The sequence below is a fragment of the Eucyclogobius newberryi genome, unplaced genomic scaffold (assembly GCF_026437365.1).
Source record: "Eucyclogobius newberryi isolate DKJ021-1_F unplaced genomic scaffold, fEucNew1.0.hap1 SCAF_6, whole genome shotgun sequence".
Taxonomy (NCBI): Eukaryota; Metazoa; Chordata; class Actinopteri; order Gobiiformes; family Gobiidae; genus Eucyclogobius; species Eucyclogobius newberryi.
The window spans coordinates 28,164,197-28,184,302 of NW_027316278.1; the positions used below are offsets into that span (position 1 = coordinate 28,164,197).

Consider the following 20,106-nt stretch of genomic DNA (forward strand, 5'->3'; position numbering starts at 1 on the left):
TGTTTTGTCTGTATCTTGTTTATTGAAGCCACCTCATCTTACACCTTGACAATCCTTTATTTATAAAAACCTCATAGTATTTCCCCGGCGTCCCCGTGAATCCACGGCGCATAACCGCAGCGGCGAGACATGATCTGATTCTCTTTGAGACTCCACATGCGAAAGAAAACAAAGCATAATAACAAAAATGCATGAAATAAGCTTCTGTGTGTTCTCCAACGGACCAGTGTCACAGCTAGATGAGTCAGATAAGGGATTCTCTCAGGCACAAAATGAACTGTTGTGTGAAATGTAAAAGGTAATGCGCTCAACAATTGGGTGGGGACTTCTGGTTACCATTTATTTTATTACGAAATACATTTTATGTTTAAAGCAAAAAAAGATTATAAATGAAATCCCGACTATACCACAACATGCCAAACTTAGGGTTCAAGTCAATCAACTTTATTTAGTAACAGCAGCAAAAATCATCATTCTGTAGTTCTGCTGTGTTACATTTAAAGGTGTGCTATTGTAAAGTAACATTTTCTGGTGCGTCTCCATGGAGATGTATTTGCTTTACCTGGAATGTGTCATAGAATGGCATTAAATTGATTTAATTTGCCTTTATTCAATCGCATGTGTTTTATTTCTTGAAAAACATGCATTCTTAGTGTGAGGGCGCTCGCCTCTCCACAGATCTAACCTATAACTCGACCTGGTCGAGACTACCGGCTTGTCTTCATGGAGCTGGAAAAGTTCAATGCACACTGTGAAACCCAAAGTGAACCTTTCAAGATGAATCTGGCAAAATGAGTATTGTTAATCTGCAGTTTTAATGTATTTATCTTATTTATTCTTTATTTTACCAGGACAAATCGCTGCACTGAGTTTTGTCTGAATAGAAAGACTACTGTTGGATGATGGATCTCGACACTGACATAAATTAGTTCAACATTTCGTACAAAAAACCCGGTAAAATCAATACAGGACTCTGACTTCTGGCTCCGTCTGCGAGAGGGACACGGTGACAAGAACCTGAAAAACAAACCAATATATTTCCCCATCGTTTCGTATTTCCATTGTGCCGTAAGGTGAACTGGTCGTGAACTACGAGCGCAGAAAGGGCTCGTCTGAAAGGTTGTATTAGCAGTAGTTGGCTGGGAGCGCTAAGTTAAAATGACAAAGGCAAAGCCGCTGGAGTTACGGCCCGGGACCGGAGGTGCCGAAAACGAGTAAATCACGTTGCTACGCCGCGCCGGACTAGTTTATGATCCGGGCTGTGTGTGTGGAAGGCTGCAGCCAGATCGAAAAGCGGTGAAAAGGCAAACGTGGGGGAGTGGTGGGGAGAAAGTCTGCTGTCGTGGGGTCCAGTGACAATGCTTCAGGGCCATTTTTTGGACCAAAATACATCGTCACGGTTTGCTTTTAATGTTAATAGCAATTTTGCACACAATCTGAATCAATATTTTGAAAAGTGATGACGAATAATAAACAAAAATGAATCAATCCAGGCTTCTTTGCACATTTTTCAAGTCTTTCTTTGCACAGTAGAGAAAGAGAGATACCGATACAAATGCTGCAGATAATATTTTTATGTATATTCTTGTGTAGAGTCATGTATACCGTATAGAGACCATAACATAACATAAATTGGGGGAAATGTGCATAATTGGCGACAATGATACAAAAAAAAAACAACATTGGTCAATCCTTACTGCTCAGTATTGTTATCATAATGTTCAATTTGTTTGACTAATGTGGCGTGTAACAAATACTTAAGTAAGTCTTTAAAGTACAAAATTAACAATGGCGTGTGATGGATACGCGGGGTATGAAAAGACTTTAAGTTCGGGGCTTTGGAGTCGAGTCCGCGTAGACGGCTCCTTCCTGCGGATTCTGAGGTGATCCCCTTTTGTGCGCGCACCTGAACGCACCGTGCAGGAGGACGACGGCCGAGGCGGGGTACGCGGGGTATTCTGATCTGGGCTGTAACCGCAGCAACAGAGGGACCTATTGATCCCGAAGAAGAAAGGCCCTGGCATCAGCTTTCACCCATGGACACGCCACAGACATACTGTAGTCTTTATTCTCTGCAATTCTTTTCAAAGTAAGGAGTGAATACAGAACTATGATTATGTTTTTAGCCTCCAATACAATATCATTTTACATTTAGTCTTAAATAGTTTTTCTTAAATTATTCATTCACTGGCCCTCCAACCACCACCAATCACTCACTCATACCACATTAACAAGTACGCTTATTAGTGGTGCTTCACAGAACAAGAAAGGATGCATCAAAATCACAATACAAACATTAGCCTAAGTTGGGGAGTGTCTTGCCCAAGGGCACAACGACAAAGATGACATGACCACTCTTTGATGCTGTGGTTGAAACCTGGAATATCTGACTGTGTTTTAAATGAGTAAATGTTGTTATTTCTTATGTTAAATCTGCACCGCAAATAATGAAGCATTCACCAACCCGGAAGTAAGAGCCGTAAGCAGCGCTCTAATTGGCTTAGCTTTAGCGCCCAAGCTTTACTACCTCTTCTCCTGTTCTAAAGCCTGAAAATCTATGCATGCAAATATTAACAATGCGCCAACGCGTCTGTGAGAGCGAGGAACAAGTTAGATTTACTACATACTTTCACAATTTGAAAATCAAGTACCCCTGCTTCAACCACCGCCACAATAGATAATTCAACATGCGGCCGGTGTTGTTTGGTTTTTAGTATGCCACACAGATACTCAATACGTTGCACTCCTACAAACTCATGTGCGGGCTGAAAGTCAAACGCCGCCTCGGGATATTTGAGTATTTATTTGAAACGGTATCAAGCAGAAAAGATTCAAACGTAATAACGATGCTCCTTGTCAACAACTATGTGTATGAAAAAACTATTGGGGGATTGTTGTTTGCTTTGTGTCTCAAAATGAGCCTGTGTCATTATGGTAGTTTTGGTATTGAAGTAGCAGTATGTTCCATCCATCCATCCATTTGTTCCATAAGTATCAAAGTTCGTACGTTCATGATTGTGATGGTGTTTTCTCTGTGTCTCGGTCCGACAGGTCAGACATCGCTGGTGTGAGCTGGTCGTGAAACACCGCTTCTCTCAGGCGTACGGCGATGTGGAGCACTTTCTCATTCGTGACCAGGTAAAAAGCTGGCAAAGTTGGTGATTTATGCGCAGATGATTTATGAAGCCATAAAAATATGGATTTGGCTTCTCACGTTGCGGGAAATGAGAAGCCTAATATTGTACTTGAGTGAGAGAAATGCTGCTGAAATTATATTACGCAAGGAAAAGTAAAAGGTAGTGAACCAAGTAGGTGATATTGACCAAAATGTGTACATTGCAATGTGTATTTGGATTATCTCAATTATAATATTCAGATTTATGCATCCAGAATGTGCTAAAATGTCTTGGTTAAGGTTCAAGTATCACACAAAACATGAAAAGACCAAACAATTAACCTCAAAGGGTAGAAATATCCCTTTATACCCTTGTTTGGAAGACTACACTAAATGTTTGTCTGTTTTTGCAGTATTTTTTAATACTTTAAATACACTTGATATTCTACTTTTGCATATCTCCAAAACAAATATTGCAATATTATACATTTTCAATACATCTCCCACCTCTAGAACCAAATACTTACACATTTAAAAAAAAACATATTTAGTGAACATTTGTCCTGGTTCTGTTGGGTTATTGTGATGGACCGGTTCAGTGACTGTTTTGAATCAATACCAAATAATACTTTGGCAAGTGGGGTGCACGGTGGCAAAGGCGGTTAGCGCTCTTGCCTCCCAAGAAGGAGATCATGAGTTTGATTTCCCGGACCAGACCAACATCACATGATCTCTCTGGGTGGAGTCTGCATGTTCTCCCCGTGTTACCGTGGGTTCTCTCCGGGTTCTCCGGCTTCCTCCCACCGTCCAAAGACATGCATGTGTTAGGCAGAAATTGGTAACTCTAAATTGGCCCTAGTGAATGAATGTGAGAGTGTCTGTAATGGCTATGTCTCTGTGTTAGCCCTGCAACAAGTTGGCCACTGTCCAGGGTGTACCCCGCCTAAGGCCCGAAGTCACTGGGATAGGCTCCAGTCACCCGCGACCCCGAAAGGGAACAAGCGGTAGAAAATGGATGGATGGATGGATATTCTGCTATAACACTTAAAACATTGCATCTGGTTCGTTCAATGTAAAGGCTATGTCCATATTAAAATAAATTTAAAAGTATTGTGATATCGATCCAACATCACTGAGTTTTTTTTATTTAAAATGCATTGAAAAATGCATTGGGGGGAGGCTGAGTGTGCTCAGTTTGGAGGGAGAGACGCAGACACTCTAGCGATGGCTTCAGTCGTTGCAAATGATCTAATTACTGATGCAATACTGAAAAGCACTCCAATGAAGTGCCAATCATCTTAAATGTATATAATTTAATCCATTTTCTGGCTCTATAATTGACGATAATAGTGACTCTAAGCAAGAAGGTCCTGGGTTCGATTCCCGATGGGGCCTGTCTGTTTGGAGTATGTGTAGGTTTCCTCTGAGTGCTCCGGTTTCCCTACAACTAAAAACATGTACAATATACTCCTCCCTTCAATGGGACTTAAAAACATCAGCTGCTCAGGGACCACAGGTGGATATAAGCAATTGCGCTACCACCTGGTACTATGCATCTCTCCTGAAGGTTAATGTATATTGTTCACAAATAAATCTCAAATGTCTCAAATAAATAAACTAACTTGATTTACGCTAAATAAACCAACAAGATAAAAACGTATCAGAAAACAACTCTATAAAGGCCTAATTCTGTCCAAAAGTGACTGTAAATGTAACGTTTCACTGTCCCGCTCTGCAGGCGATGGGGGTGTATCTGTATGGAGAGCTGATGGTTCAAGAAGACGCCCGACAGCAAACGCTGGCCCGTCGCTGCCTCGAGCTGGTCAGAGAGGAAATGGACCATTCAGCGCGCAGAGTGGTGGAAGAGATGGTGCTTTAGAGCGGACAGGTGAGAATGTGGAGAGAATTCTATGCCTCCACCATCTTATCAAAGGCTGAGGATTCACTCGAGTTACCTTGAGCACAGGTTGCACTCAGTCTTGATTTCGATGGTGTCATGGTTTCAATAGAAGACATATTCGATCTTATGAGTGACAAATGTTGAGCCTTATCGTTGTTTATTCAGGTCTGGCTCCACAAACTCGCCATATTAATCTCACGGCTTTATTATTGTCAGTTGAAAGTAGGGTTGATTATCGGCACCATTTTCTGAGGCCAAATTGAACCAAAAAAAGAAACCGTTCCATTATTGCTGTTGACGGAGAAGACCTTGAACTCTGTGCCAGTGTTTCACATACGTGGAGTGATCCATTAAAGGGTTTCAACGGTGCAGATTTTAAGCAGGGAGAGGGAATGATTTGAAAGAGGGATTAAGGAGGCAATGTTGGGTTTCAAAAAGGAGAACCCCGCAGTAGATTAAGGTGAAACTTACCCGTCTCATCAAACCCTGACTGCTGCAATTAACAAATATCCTGTTTTATCAAGTACAAAACTGAATGAATGTGATCTTCTATTAGTTTAGCAGTTTATATTTCAGTCTTCTCTCAAATGTTAATCCTAATAATTAAATGTAATCGGAGTTACAAAAAGGTGCACTCTGAATAGGATCTTGATTATAAAACATGCTTTGAAAATCTAATCGCAATCACTGCCTCCAGTCTGCCTCCCAAAACTGTCTCAGCGAGAATGTAATGATAATTGTCTGGTATTGGAAATGGCACAAAGTTTAGATTAAAGGCTCAGCTCCAAAAAATCCTGAAAAACACATCACGCAAAAACATCTCCATGGAGACGAGCAGACGGCGAACGCTCCAGAAAAGTGACAGCGCGCGCCTTTGACCAATGGGAGAAGTGCTTTGCGTCAGAGCATAAAACATCAGCTCGACTTTTATTTGTTTGCGAAAGTGGGTCAGACAAACGCAGCTTTGTGTTGGACTCTGCTCCTTTGCCTCCCGCTCTGTGGTTGCTACCTCCCCCTCGATGGTTGCTACCTCCCCTGTCCACCGCGCATTCCTTTCCCTGCCTCCTCTGTGCGGAGAAGGGGCCTTTCTCCGCAGCGCCGTCAGGATGTGTTTGTCGGCGCTGGAATTCGGGAATGTGTTCCTCAAACAAACGAGAACGAAAAGGGAGAGAAAGGGTCATTGCGCGTTTTTAGGAGAGGCCCCGGGCGGTCTCGCCACTCCGAAAGGCTGATTTTTTTGGGCCCTCAAATTCCTCCTTTGTGTGGAGTGTGCAAAGTGCATGACCAGCGCTGTCGGCACTGATGACTTTATTATTTAAGTGTAGATGGAAAGAGGAGGCGTTTGTCTTGTTTGAACAGACCGGTTACAGAGGAGATATTGGACATTTTCTATTCACGTTTAAAGATCTATTTATACTGGCACCTATCTTTTAATAATTCACAAGTTAACAAGTCAAGGGTGCGCTGTGTAACTTCCTGGTGGTGTTCCACAGTAGGACATTACACCCACAGATGAATAACAGGTCAGATCTGTGGAGAAGTTACAACCTCATACTAAGAATGCATGTTTTACCGAGGTATTTTCAGCGACAAAAACACCTGTAATGGAAACACATCTCCACAAAGACAAACATGTGGCAGTTTCACCGTTCGGATCGTAAGTTTTAAGGAGTACGTTACGTTTGTGATTTGTCCGACTGCGTTTAACTGCTGTCGCTTATCAGGAGGTAGGTTCACGATCAGGATTACCTTGTGATAGAACATGCAAACTCCACACACTGGATTGGGCCCTCTCTTTGTTCAAACAATTAGAAGCCTGGGCTTGAACTGGTTTTTGGTCTTCTTTTCCTGTCAAAAAAATAGCATAAAAGGTGGTGTGTGATACAAACCATTTCAGTGCATTAAATAAACGAGTGCATTAAATAAACGAGTGCAGTTAATTTTAGGGTAGTGACATTTAGCATGTTAAAGGGATCATTTTGTTGTGTTGAATGTGTTTCTTGTTTTACCGCGTTTTAGAGTTTTGTGGAGTATGTTGGAGCCTGTACCGTGAAATGTGCTTTGAACTCGCTGTAGCTTATTTTACCTTAGTCTTAGTAAGGTGAAAAACGGTCGTTTGCCGACGTCAAAACGTATTTCTCACTTTGTTAACACATTCTTAGCATCCTAATTATTCACTGCGATGAGATTGAGTATTTTTTTTACTACTAGCATTCAAATAGGGCCGGGGTGTTACTGCGAGATAATAAAAACACTTTATATTTAGACGCAGACAACACACAGCGGTCTCATTGTGAACCTAAGAACTGCCTTTAGAATATATCTGTACAGGGACAACATATCTTACTTTACTACATGAAAAAGCTCATTAGGTGCAGCCCGTTTTAAGCTGTGCGCTGAGGTTCACCCTGAGTGATTGTGAGTTAATGGAGGAGATGACAGACAGCCACAGACGAGCATGTTTTCTCTCACGGGCAATGGAGGTGACAGGGTAATGCATGACTTTATGGTGGCAAAGAGGCGGGCCCACACCGGGAGACCACGGCTTCTAAAACTGCTTTATATTCTTGCAAGTCTGCATTGTATTTTTGGATGCGTTTGGCCTCCGGGGGAAGGAGCTGGGACAGACAATAGACATCAAATGAGGCAGAGAGGAGGTGACATGGAGCAAGTGGCCCGGACAGGAATTCACTACAGGCTGCAGAGTCGGGGAGCAAGTCTGCGCGGTACAAACACTAAAGAAAGCTTTAGTTTATGCCCCAAAATATGTGTTCCTCCGTTTGATTATTTCTTCAATGCCACTGCTGCAACCATATTGTGCATGTTTTACGTTGGAGGAAACTGTAGCACCCATAGAATGCTGAGGGTGTGTACTTATGATCCTTGTGTTATTGTGCATCAAAGTACACAATAGATCGTGGTGCAATCTATTTTGTATATGTATATATATATATATATATATATATATATATATATATATATATATATATATATATATATATATATATATATATATATATATATATATATATATATATATATATATATATATATATATATATATATATATATATATATATATATATATATATATATATATATATATATATGTGTTTGCAAACTCCAAAACTCCACACAGAAAAACCCAACTTGGTCCAAGAATCAAACTTGGGACCTTGTTGTTATGAGGGGAGAGTGTTAACCGTACGTACAATCAGTTGGACTGATTTAAAAGGGAGTTGGACTCCGAAACACGTTGAAATGTGCTCTGCAAATAAACTTGCCTTGCTTTAACCAATAGCCACTTTTACTTAAACTAGCGTAGCCCTATTTTCTGATTTACAGATGGTTTTCTAATCCCCACCATTCTATAGACCGGTTTTTAATTGTGATGGAGGGTGGAAAATATTGACTGTTCACATGTTGATTTTGGATAAATATAGTGAGACATTAACTAATCTATGTTTACAAGACTAACGTATGGATTTTTGCTTTGAAATATAATCGATAGAGGAGAACTTGCCTCGCCCCTTTTGAATATTCTGGGGATTCTGTGCATCTTGTTACTTACGTTACAATTTTATTCATACCCTCATAGTCTCTTCTTTATTGTGAAGTAAAACATGAATTATGCATCCTTCTAATCCCATAAACAGCTTATTTCTTGCAAAGATTTGCTGGTCCGGTTTGTCCTTGCAGTGTCCATCACACTAACGTGATTGTCAGCTGTATCATCGGCCCGTCATGTGTCTCTCTCAGGGTTGGACAAAGCAGAGGTGACCTTGGCCCAAACGCCACTTAAACACTGCATCAGCGTCTTCCAATCCTGTTGCAGACCACGGCCAAGGATTTTATCTCATCTAAATACACACTGTACAGACGTATATAGTCCAAGCAGATGGCTGGGAACACTTACAGGAAGTAGAAAACTCTTAGGCTGCAGATAAAACTGTTCTACACCGGACACAGTGCGAGTGGAGCAGAGGATGGGGAAAACTAGTGGAGACAGATAGTAATGATATCCCTAATGCCACCATTTTGTCTTCAGTCACGTTATCTTGATATTATATTTCAAAAAGTATGTAGCAAAATGTTGAATTCTTAGTATCTAAAATAATTGCATTTCACCCTTTAGTGTTTTATTCTAAAAGGATATTTGGAGATGGACTTCTGAAGTAACCGTTTGGTAATCAGATGAAAACAGGAAATAGTCAGGAAATTGGATTTATAAAAAGGAAAATGGTGAAATTATATAGCTTAATGTACAAAACTAAATGCAGCTTTAGTCATTTATTAGACCTAATCATTCTGGGACAAACTGTTTTACTCAAGCAGGAGCAGTGTTGCTTTTATATAATGTTACTCAAGTTTAAGTAAAAGTTGTGTGTGTAAATGTAACTTGCACACTATACCTTAAATAGACGTCACGATACCTTAAATAGACGTCATGATACCTCGTCATGATACCTTAAATAGACGTCATGATACCTTAAATAGACGTCACGATACCTTAAATAGACGTCATGATACCTCGTCATGATACCTTAAATAGACGTCATGATACCTCGTCATGACATCTTAAATAGACGTCATGATACCTTAAATAGACGTCATGATACCTTAAATAGACGTCATGATACCTTAAATAGACGTCATGATACCTTAAATAGACGTCATGATACCTTAAATAGACGTCATGATACCTCGTCATGATACCTTAAATAGACGTCATGATACCTTAAATAGACGTCATGATACCTTAAATAGACGTCATGATACCTTAAATAGACGTCATGATACCTCGTCATGATACCTTAAATAGACGTCATGATACCTTAAATAGACGTCATGATACCTTAAATAGACGTCATGATACCTCGTCATGATACCTTAAATAGACGTCATGATACCTTAAATAGACGTCATGATACCTTAAATAGACGTCATGATACCTTGACCTTAAATAGACGTCATGATACCTTAAATAGACGTCATGATACCTTAAATAGACGTCATGATACCTTAAATAGACGTCATGATACCTTAAATAGACGTCATGATACCTCGTCATGATACCTTAAATAGACGTCATGATACCTCGTCATGACATCTTAAATAGACGTCATGATACCTTAAATAGACGTCATGATACCTTAAATAGACGTCATGATACCTTAAATAGACGTCATGATACCTTAAATAGACGTTATGATACCTTAAATAGACGTCATGATACCTTAAGTAGACGTCATGATACCTCGTCATGATACCTTAAATAGACGTCATGATACCTTAAATAGACGTCATAATACCTTAAATAGACGTCATAATACCTTAAATAGACGTCATGATACCCTAAATAGACGTTATAATGCCATTTAGGCTGCAAACTGGATATGACCCTCGACCTCCCCTTCACCCTGTGCCCTCATGACTTGGGTGTAGGAGAATAGAGGCATTGTTGAAGACCTCACTTCCACTGTTGCATTTCTTTGGTCGGAGCCCACAAACCAGTGTAAACACCAATGGATCAGCGTGGTCCTTGCGGCTTTAGCCTGCGACTCTCTCCAATTAAAATGATGGATGACGAGACCCCCGACTGCTGCTGCGCACTGCCCTGTTGGGAGATGGATTTATGTTGTACTGGTCGGCTGGTGTTCCCTCATCGTGCCTCCTTAAATTGTGCACTATTCCCTCTCCTCGCCCCCTACACCCTCTAACTGCACCCTGGACAGAAGGATCAAGTGTTCCAACAGAAAACAAGTCACTTTTTCACCTCAGGACCGTAACTCAATTGAACCACTCAAGCCATGTGCAATTTAAGTGTAAGCTAAAGAAACATGCTTTAAAAATATGTCCCAAACTTCTTCTAAACTCTTGGAAGCCGTGAGAATTAAAAAACTATTCATCGGGTTCACGTACCATTTTCCTCCCACTCTGCGGCCGAGCTGGAGAAGGCCCCTGTGCAGGTTCCACGGTACCACGAGGGTCAATGCTATGGTCAGATGAAGTGGACTAATCATCCTTTAGGGTCAATTGAATGTTTTGGGAAGGGCATCAGATGTAAAATTCTACCTTACAGATCATGGAAGACGTAAATGGATTTACTATGCTACCACTTGAGGAAAGTTTACGAAAATAAACGCAACAGTTTGAAAGGGCTCTAAGACACGTAGGTGGAGCTGCGCAGTTGGTAGAATTTTGAAATAATTTCAAGTCAATAATCTTCTAATCTAATCGATACGCTTGTAACAGAACTCTGTTTAGAGCAGTTTGGACTGTGGAGGAATAAAGGTGACACTTTACTGTGTCACATGGTGCTGAATTAAAATCTGTCTTGTTTATGATCGATCAACATGAGCGGGGGGGAAATGTATCCATCTTCTTCCACTTATTCGGGGCCGGGTCGGGGGGGCAGCAGTCAAAGCAGGGACTCCCAGACTTTCCACTCCCCAGACACTTCCTCCAACTCCCCCGGGTTGATCCCTAGGCGTTCCCAGCAGCTGGCTCCTCTCGATGTGGAGGAGAAGCGGCTCTACTCAGAGCTCTTTCCGTGTGACTCATCTCTAAGGGAGCGCCCAGCCACCCTGCGGTGGAAATTTATTTCTACCACAACCTTGTTCTTTCGGTCACTACCCAAAGCTCATGACCATAGGTGAGGGTAGGAACGTAGACCGACCCATAAATAGAGAGCTTTGCCTTTCGGCTCAGCTCCCTCTTCACCACAACGGTCCGATGCAGCGACTGCATCACTGCAGCCGCTGCAGGTCTGGAAAAACGTATCGTCCAGCCCCAACAACACCAGAGGCCAGTACAACCGTACACTTGTATAAATGTGAATGATCCAAGAGTCTTCCTCTCACACACAGAACAGTGGGATTAGGCCCAGACTGACTCAGTGTTTGAACTAAAAACATGTCGCTTACAGCGCACTCTCTTCAGTAGAAACCTGTCCAAACTGAACAAGCCTTTAAAGGAGAGGGTGGTCTGTGCACTCTTTTCTTCCCCCTACATGCCTCCAGAATCCCTCCTGATCCGCCTAATGAGGGGCATATCGCCGGGTTATCGGAGCGTGGCGAATGGGGCACAGGAGCAGGCAAACTAAGGAAGCCAAGTGTTAGTGTGAGAGCCAGAGAGCTACAGGTCGACTGCTGGACAAGAGAACAAAGAGCAGTTTGAAGAGCTTGTGTGATGGGCTGAGCGTGTGAGGAGAAAGCTTTAGCAATAGTTACTTTCAGAAATACTGGATGACATTACCTATTTTACTTAATGACATGATGCAGATGGAGGTAGGAACACTACCTGAATCCATTTACGATTGTCAAATGTTTTCTCTTCTGACACGTTGTGATCTAGAAGCTAAAAGAGGTGATCAACGGTTTTCCAGAAAAAAAAAAATGTAAATTCTAAAACGGCTAATTTGAACAATAACATTTGCTTTTTTACGTTTGATTCCAATTTCTATAAATGTTTTTGTATTTTCAGAGACAAAATGATTTGTGTTTTTTGTCCTCATTTGAGTCGTGAGTCATGATTATTTATAATTACCTTCCTTATTCATATCCAGAGTATCATTGTAGACCATGTTTCCTCTGGTTTAGATCTGGTGCTACTCAGAAAGCCAAATATTATCTGAGGCTTTTGTACTTGTGAAAAACACTTTTTGTAGTTACTAGTTAATTTGAAAAAGGACGTAAAAATTGTTGTATAGCAACAGCAATATTCTGTCTTAATTCTGTTTCATGGCATTGACATCTTGATTTTTGATACTACTGACATCTCTATTTCTATAAATTATTTGCCATTTTAGCTCGATCCTTTTTGTGTGTCCGTTTCCCAAGTGACAGTGATTAACTTAGTAAAGGCAATGAAGAAGTGTGTGTAGTCCAAGGACAGAACTGTATGCCTTCTGATTAGTGGGACAGCGCTTAACCCACTGCACCGCTGACACGTTCAGTCTTATCTGATACATTTACCTGGATTTCTTGGTGTTTAACCCCCACAGAGGATTTAGCACTTTGTGTACAGTTTACCCAGGCGTTCTCTGTCTGGGCAGTGCGGGTTCCTGGCGTGCTGATTTGTGACTTATGATAAAATCACATTGCCAGGGATTACCACACAGCCCTGACCCAGCCTGCTGCTATGGCAACATAACCCCTCCCCCACGGCGTCCATAAACTCCGCACATGATTAGGTAATTGGGCTTTTTAGGGCAGGGAGGGTGCGCCGGTGTGTGAGGGAAGAATGCGCTCGGTGGTCCTGACAGGTTGTGTATCTTGTCTCCGGCCAGGCGCAGAGCTTAGCTGATTGGTGAACAGTGATTGATTCCCTCTTTGTTCACAGTGGCTAAGTTCTGCACCTGAGGAGAGCGTGACCCAGACAGACAAAGGAGGCCGCGGCGACACGTGAGGAAACAGAGTGATGGAGGAAATTCATTTAGGCGAGCAACAGGGAGGAAAGAGCAGGGACGACTCGACTGTAGGAGTGAAAACACTGGTCCTTTAGGAGGTTTTACAGCTACATATGTGACATATGCTGGATTAGTTAGCATTCTCTCTCCAAAAACATTCCATTCAAGATGTGGAAAAGGGTGACATTCTGGTCCATCTCAGGACTAACCAAGCCAGGCTGGCACAAAGTTCAGCATCTTCTTTTAAAAATGCATAATAGATTCAATAGGTGCCATTGTAAAGTCCCAAAGCATTGTTGTGGTGACTGTTCTAAAGCACTGCAGATTATATTTCCCGACAAAACCACAAAAACATTGTACCTCTTTTAACCATTCGCTCATGTTTCATTAAACCTCAAAAAACACTTTAAATTATTGCAGATTTCTGACATGAAAGTCCATAAATCATCATCAGACTAAGCATTTCTGCCACCAGATTGCCTTCATCACATCTGCCTGCTTCCATAAGCAGGGGCAAGCTAGCTTTTGTTTCTGTCCCTATGGTAATTCCTTCTGCTGCCTTTAGATGGAGTTATAACACAAACTCCTGATGAGGAAGCGCCTGTCAACACATGCAATATTTAAAATTCAAAAAAATTAGACACCAAAGCAGAGATGCTCAAGTGCATAATTATTTCAAGAACGACAACAGAAGAAACATTTTATACGATACATTTTTTTGTTCTAATTTATTAAACCTTTTTTAACATTAAGAACAAATTCATATTCACATTGTTGGCCTGTGTGTGCTAGAGAGTACACTGTCAAGAAATTACACATGAATCAATGTTATTACTTAACAGTCAGAGAACATAATTCAACTTAGAATATTAAACGACACAGAAACGTCAGTCTTTTGCGTGGCTTGCAAGGGAGAGGAAGGCTTAGCCGAGTCAAGATGTTGTAAGCAACCTGAACGACTTTCCAAAATCACTCTCAGCGTTCCTCCCTCTTACAAGTCATTTTATTAAAATCACACATAAAAAGGAGGTGGGTCACATTTCTCATTGGTCAGCTTCACATCAAGGCAATTGTCTTTTACGACTGTCTTTGGTATTGTCTTTAGAGATAAAAGCCTTGGTGAATGAAAGAAATACATGCCTTTCCCTCCCCTCAGGCTAATGATCCAGATAATTTTTAACACACAAATATAATCATATATTTACATTTTATCACACACACGTAAACAATTTGCTTTAACATTCATGATTACACGATGAGATTAAATCTGTTGTTAAAACAGTTACACACGTCCTTGACTCCGGTTGGAGCGAGTTCCGAGCCAAGTTCCAATCATTCTCAGCTGCAAATGGAAATGACACGATACTGAGAGAGGACCTGGCCTTGGGACCTTCTCGTTTGATGAGCTGTGAGGGCGGAGTGCTGCACGTGGAGGCCTCTCGTGGCGGTTCCATACAAGCCAGCGCATGTCGAGCGGAGCCGACAGTCGTGCTCTAAACCTCGGTGGCAGATGTTCCCAGTTGGACCAGTCACTCTCCCTGTATCCAGGCGCCGTCTCCGCCGAGCCCTCTCCGCGCTCCCGAGTATCCAAATCGCAGGCGTAACGCGACTATAATGAGCTTGGTTCGAGTCGCGTACCTTTCCCCGTTCTCCCGTCTCGCTGCTTTTAGCTCTGTAGCACGAACGCTAATCCTGCAGGTGAATCTCGGGCTCCTCGCTGTGAAAGTTTGAGCCAAGAGACGCACTCGTGTTCTCTGCGCTAATGAGGCCTGCAGAGACCCTCCAGCGAACGCCACCGCGCCCACAGCTAATCTTCAATTCGCCAGACGCCGCCGCCACGCGCTCGCTCACATTAGTCAGATTATTCTTCCGTTCAGACGCCTGCGCCGCGGTCGTTTGTAGTTCAAAACTGTCCGTCGCTTTTACCTCGTCGAAACCGATGGCTGCCGTGCGTTCGATTCACATTTAATTACAGAAGAAGCCGCGAGAGAGGGTTGAAAGCGAGGCGAGCGCGCGGAGAAATGGATCAGAACGCCGCGGGGCTTTTCGACGTGACGCGGTACGGAGATGGAAGTCGTGGGTGGGAAGTATTGACAAAAACGAAATATCTGAAGTTTCGGGAGATATTTTTATCGACAACAATAATCCATCAGACACTCTAAAACGTGCCCGTCAACGCTTCGGTCGCGGTTTCGGGGCCGTGAATGGGCCGCAACATGACAGGGACTCTACTACTTGCTCGTCTCCATGGAGATGCTGTTGCCTTCACCGTAATGGTCCGCCATGTGGCTTTAAACGTAGAGAGACGTAATAATAACGAATCTGGCAGAAAAGTTGCGTATACATTTCGCCTTATAATATGATTGTTTGGAAGATTTCAAATTTTATTTCATCAGTTCCTCGATACTTTTCCTGTTATAAACAATACCTCAATATCCTCCGAGACGGCAGAAAGAACAAAGCGCCGTGATCTCCTACAGCTGGCAGCGATAAGAGCGAGCAGGAGTTTTAGATTGGGCGACGCGGCGCACGCTTTGTTTTAAGCATGACGGAGCGAGCGGCGGAGAGGGCCCCTATTAGTCCGATAAGTACAAGAGAATACAAATCGGAGAACAAAGGCAGAGGTAACGATGTGTAAAGTGAATTTGCACGACCGTGTATTAAGTCGTCTTCTGCGTTCAAGGCATTATGTGTACCATGTGACGCTTTACTCCACAATGAGTTAGTGCGTTTTTGATTAAAGATCGATTAAGGACACGCCCTGTACATCGATTAATCAACTAAAAGGGGATGTGGCGTTGACGAGCTTTCAAAATGATCGCATCTTCAGTTAGCTCGCGATTCACTTTTCTGCTGTTGTGTATTTAATAAAAAACGCTAAAAACATTTGAAAGTCTGGCATTCCCAATGAAACCCGGAAGTTAAACATATTTTGTTATACTTTATAATATGTCTGCGTTTGTCCAATATCAACCAAGACAAAAAGTAAAGGCAAACACTTACCAAAAACTGGTCCAAATTTGATGTAACTGTGATTAGTATGTATTTGTTGGTATTATTGACCGACTATGGAAGTGTAATAGTCTTCTTACAGTCATAGGCCGAACCTTGAACAGATATGCTGGTGCCAACACAGAAAGAAATATAATGTAGTGGTTCCTGCATACGTTCAACAAGTTTAAGTGTCAAGAAACCAAGTAAAACTGCAAACCGTTTCTAAAGAGTGCACGTCAGGAAATTCTGCTGATATTTCCGTGTCCACCCTGTAATTGCACTGCTGCGACACTGCGGCTCGGGCCCGATCTCTCCCTGATCACAACGGTGACAGGTGGTTCGGACGAGGTATTTTAAAACCAAGCGCCTGATCCTTCTTTTGGGCCATCACAATGAGGAGGTATTATCAAACTATATATATTCTCTGCGACAAAATGGCGCCTAACCGACGACAGATGTGTGAATTAGAAATGAGGGCCATGTGGAGCCTGCCATTTCAGACCTATATTTAGGGCCTGTTAAAAGAGTAATGACCATCAAAGGCCTGTAAAAGAGAGGAATTGCCATCAGAGCCGGTATCCAAAAGGTGATTTATTGCGCGTTAATGGGAGGGAAATGGCGCTCGGCACATCAAACGAACAGGCAAGCGTCGACTCAAAGACACTGAAAATAAACTCGCCGCGCCCTCCGGGAACCGGCGTGATTGCTCGCACTTAAGCGTCGCTGGCAGTTGCGCGCGGCGTCCAGATGAAGAATGCGATTCGTGACGGCTTTGCGGGCAGTTCCGTGCGTAATAATCTCGGAATAATCTGCGGCCGACGAGGTAACGATCTTTTCAGGGCGGTTGCTCCTCTGCGCGCGGGTCTGGAGGACACAGCCGCTTTCATTTGTCATCCTCGGCTTTCAGCAGCTACTTTGTTCTAATGAGGTGAAAGAAGCCTGGAGGAGCGGGTGGTTTCTCCAGGTGGATGTGTCGTGAACGCGGGGATTTTGTTTGACGGGGGGAGAAGACGCTGTGGAAGAAGACGGAGCGGGCTTGGCCTCCTGTGCCTACTGAGCTGATTATCAGTCGTGTCCAAGCACTGGCTCAGTTCAGCAGGAACAGGAGTGCAGGCCACACCACTGCACTGCCCCGGGACGGTCAGAGGAGCGCACTGAAGCCATCAGTCCAACGGGCGAGTTCCAGTTTTAATCGGTGAAAGATGTTGAAGCACTCACACGTGTTTTAGAATATGACGTGTCATAACTTCAGATGGAGGGCGGGGTTTTTTGTTGTTGTTTTTTTACAGAAATATTCCAACTTCTGATCCACAAATGTTCAACTTTATCATTGTTTTTTGTTTGGGAGCGGCTCCATTAATTTGCCAAATAATCTCATCCCTCAGGTCTTTCCAACGGGACCATTTTCTAAAGATACTAGGAACAAAATCATGTTTATTTATACTGATAGAAGACGTTGAACTTTGTGCCAGGAGTCGATCCACATGAGAAAACTAGTTATTACAGTTATTAACCATAAATACCACAAATCTGACAGTTATACTCAAATTCAAGAGTCCTCACATTGCCCTATTGCCACCAATCATAATCATTTGGTGCAGTTCCTAACTCTTTGATATAATAATGTCCAGTATAAAAGGAAACATAGAAACATAATACGTGGCAATTTTAGGATTTAAACATGACGACTTGCTCGGTTCATGTTACGGGCTCCAGGCTGTCGTCTGAAATGTTTTGCAGGATCTAGTTTGTCCTGTGCAGACGCTTTGTGACTCTGGCGGCACCAACTAGATATATGTTGGAATAACTTTATATATTCATACATATTTGAAGTGAAAATGTCACTTGTCGCTATCTATGTAGACTGTGTAGTTTTGTGATGTGCTTACAGTGGAAAGTACAGAAGTCAAAGTCCTGTACTTTTTACTTCCTACTCTACTACATTTCTGAACAGGACTGAACAGTAGAAAGTACTTTTTACACAGTTTCAGGAGTCATTTTTAGCACGTTCATGGTGACATTCGGCTGAAAGGTTTTGAGTTCAAGTCCTGGCTTTGAGCAAACAAACTCAACAAAAAAAAAGTAATAAAAGTATTTGAATTGATTTTTGTCGACCAAAATATCAGCACAATTGCCTCATTTAACACAATAGTTCTCAAAATCTGCGTTGGACATCAAAATATTTAGTATGTGATGATTTGCGTTTACATGAGTTTTTTTCTGCACTTTTACTAGACAAAAATGTGAGTACTTCTTCTGTACTTGTACTTCCACTTTGAGGGACCACCGTAGTCTCTTTTACCGATGGGGAAACACTGCATTTGTGGCAGTGTCTTCTCTACAGTCTAATAATGCTCTGTATGAATGTGTGTTCCAGGTCGCCAACTCCAGATGGAGACGACAGACACTTGGCCCGAGCGCTCACCTCCTTTTGCTCAGAAGAAGACGAGGGGGACGCCACGAGAGCAAACGCCCACGCTCGCCACGCTCGTCCTCCGCCACGCTCTGCCAACTGTCATCCAAAGAGCCGCTCGGGGAGAGGCTGAGGGTCTTTTTACCCGTTTAACTTTAAGAACAGGAAAAGTTGGACCTCCGTGGGTGACGTGAAGGCAGCGCTCCGTGTGTTTAGTCTCAGGGAATGAGCTGGTTCTTCGTTTAGACTGGAAATACCTTCAATATACGACTCAACTCTGGAAAATACTTGATATTCTCTACATTCAGGACTTTCTTTTTGGTGTTACACTTTCCACGAGAATCATGTCTTAAAATGGCACCTTTTTCTAAAGTTATTGTGAACTCAAAAATATCAATGTTAGAGAAGTCCCACTATGTTTTCTATATAATTCTTTAGAATAGACAAAGCAGGGAAACAGAAGCACGTGGATCAAATCATTATTTATCATATTTTCCTTTGTCTAGTGTCTGTCTTACTAAAATACAAGTTATATTTATTGTTTCTAACTAGACTAGGATCCTGGCATTGGTTTTGGATACTTTGCCCTTTGTGGTATTCAACATACAATATTCATAACACCAAAATGTAGATTTTATACCATTTCAAACACTTGCTTCTAAATTGTATCTTTTTCAAATGTCACACACCGAGTCCACATCCAATAAAAGAATATGTGCAGACTAAACACTGTTGGGATCTGACGTTTCACTGTCTTCCTCCGATAACACACAGGCGGCGGTAAAACATTAGTTACGAGTGCTCTCAGAGTGTCTCCCGGCTGCATCGTAGCGTGAAGGATTTGTGCCGCGAGACAGTCGTGTGAGGGGGAGGACTCCGGCGCGTCGCACAAGCCGCTGGTTCCCGCGCTCATCTGTCACTCCTCAAGTGTCCTTGCGGGCCCCGGAGCCGCGTTCTGAGCCCATGTGGATAATTGGAGCCTCTTCACGTAATCTCCGTGAGTGGCTCTGTTTTGACGCGCTGCTGTCGTCGTCCCAGAGCTGTTGGCAAACGTGCCGTGAAACACACCGGACAATGCACCCGGCTAACGAGCGTTTGGAGGCGCTCTGGGGCCGCTTTGATTCTCGGCTCAAGGTTCGTTAGCGCCGGTTCGTTTTTCTCGTCTCCATGGAGATGTGTTCTCGCTTTGCCTAGAATGTTCCACAGTATGATCTCGATCTTTCAGATGTTTTTGTTGCAAAAAAAAAAAAAAAAAACCTCGAAATACATTCTTA

At 42.5% G+C, this 20,106-nt stretch overlaps 1 protein-coding gene across 1 annotated transcript in view; it reads left to right on the top strand.

The window, feature by feature from the left end:
• The window catches only part of aopep (aminopeptidase O (putative)), a 155,670-nt gene extending 135,779 nt beyond the window's left edge, over nucleotides 1–19,891 (top strand). Inside the window, exons 16-18 of the mRNA XM_072433120.1 lie at nucleotides 3,052–3,138; nucleotides 4,854–5,003; nucleotides 18,797–19,891. Of these exons, the coding sequence (XP_072289221.1) occupies nucleotides 3,052–3,138; nucleotides 4,854–4,994 (228 nt within the window). The 3' untranslated portion in view covers nucleotides 4,995–5,003; nucleotides 18,797–19,891. The remainder of the gene's footprint in view (nucleotides 1–3,051; nucleotides 3,139–4,853; nucleotides 5,004–18,796) is intronic.
• Nucleotides 19,892–20,106: the final 215 nt, after the last annotated feature.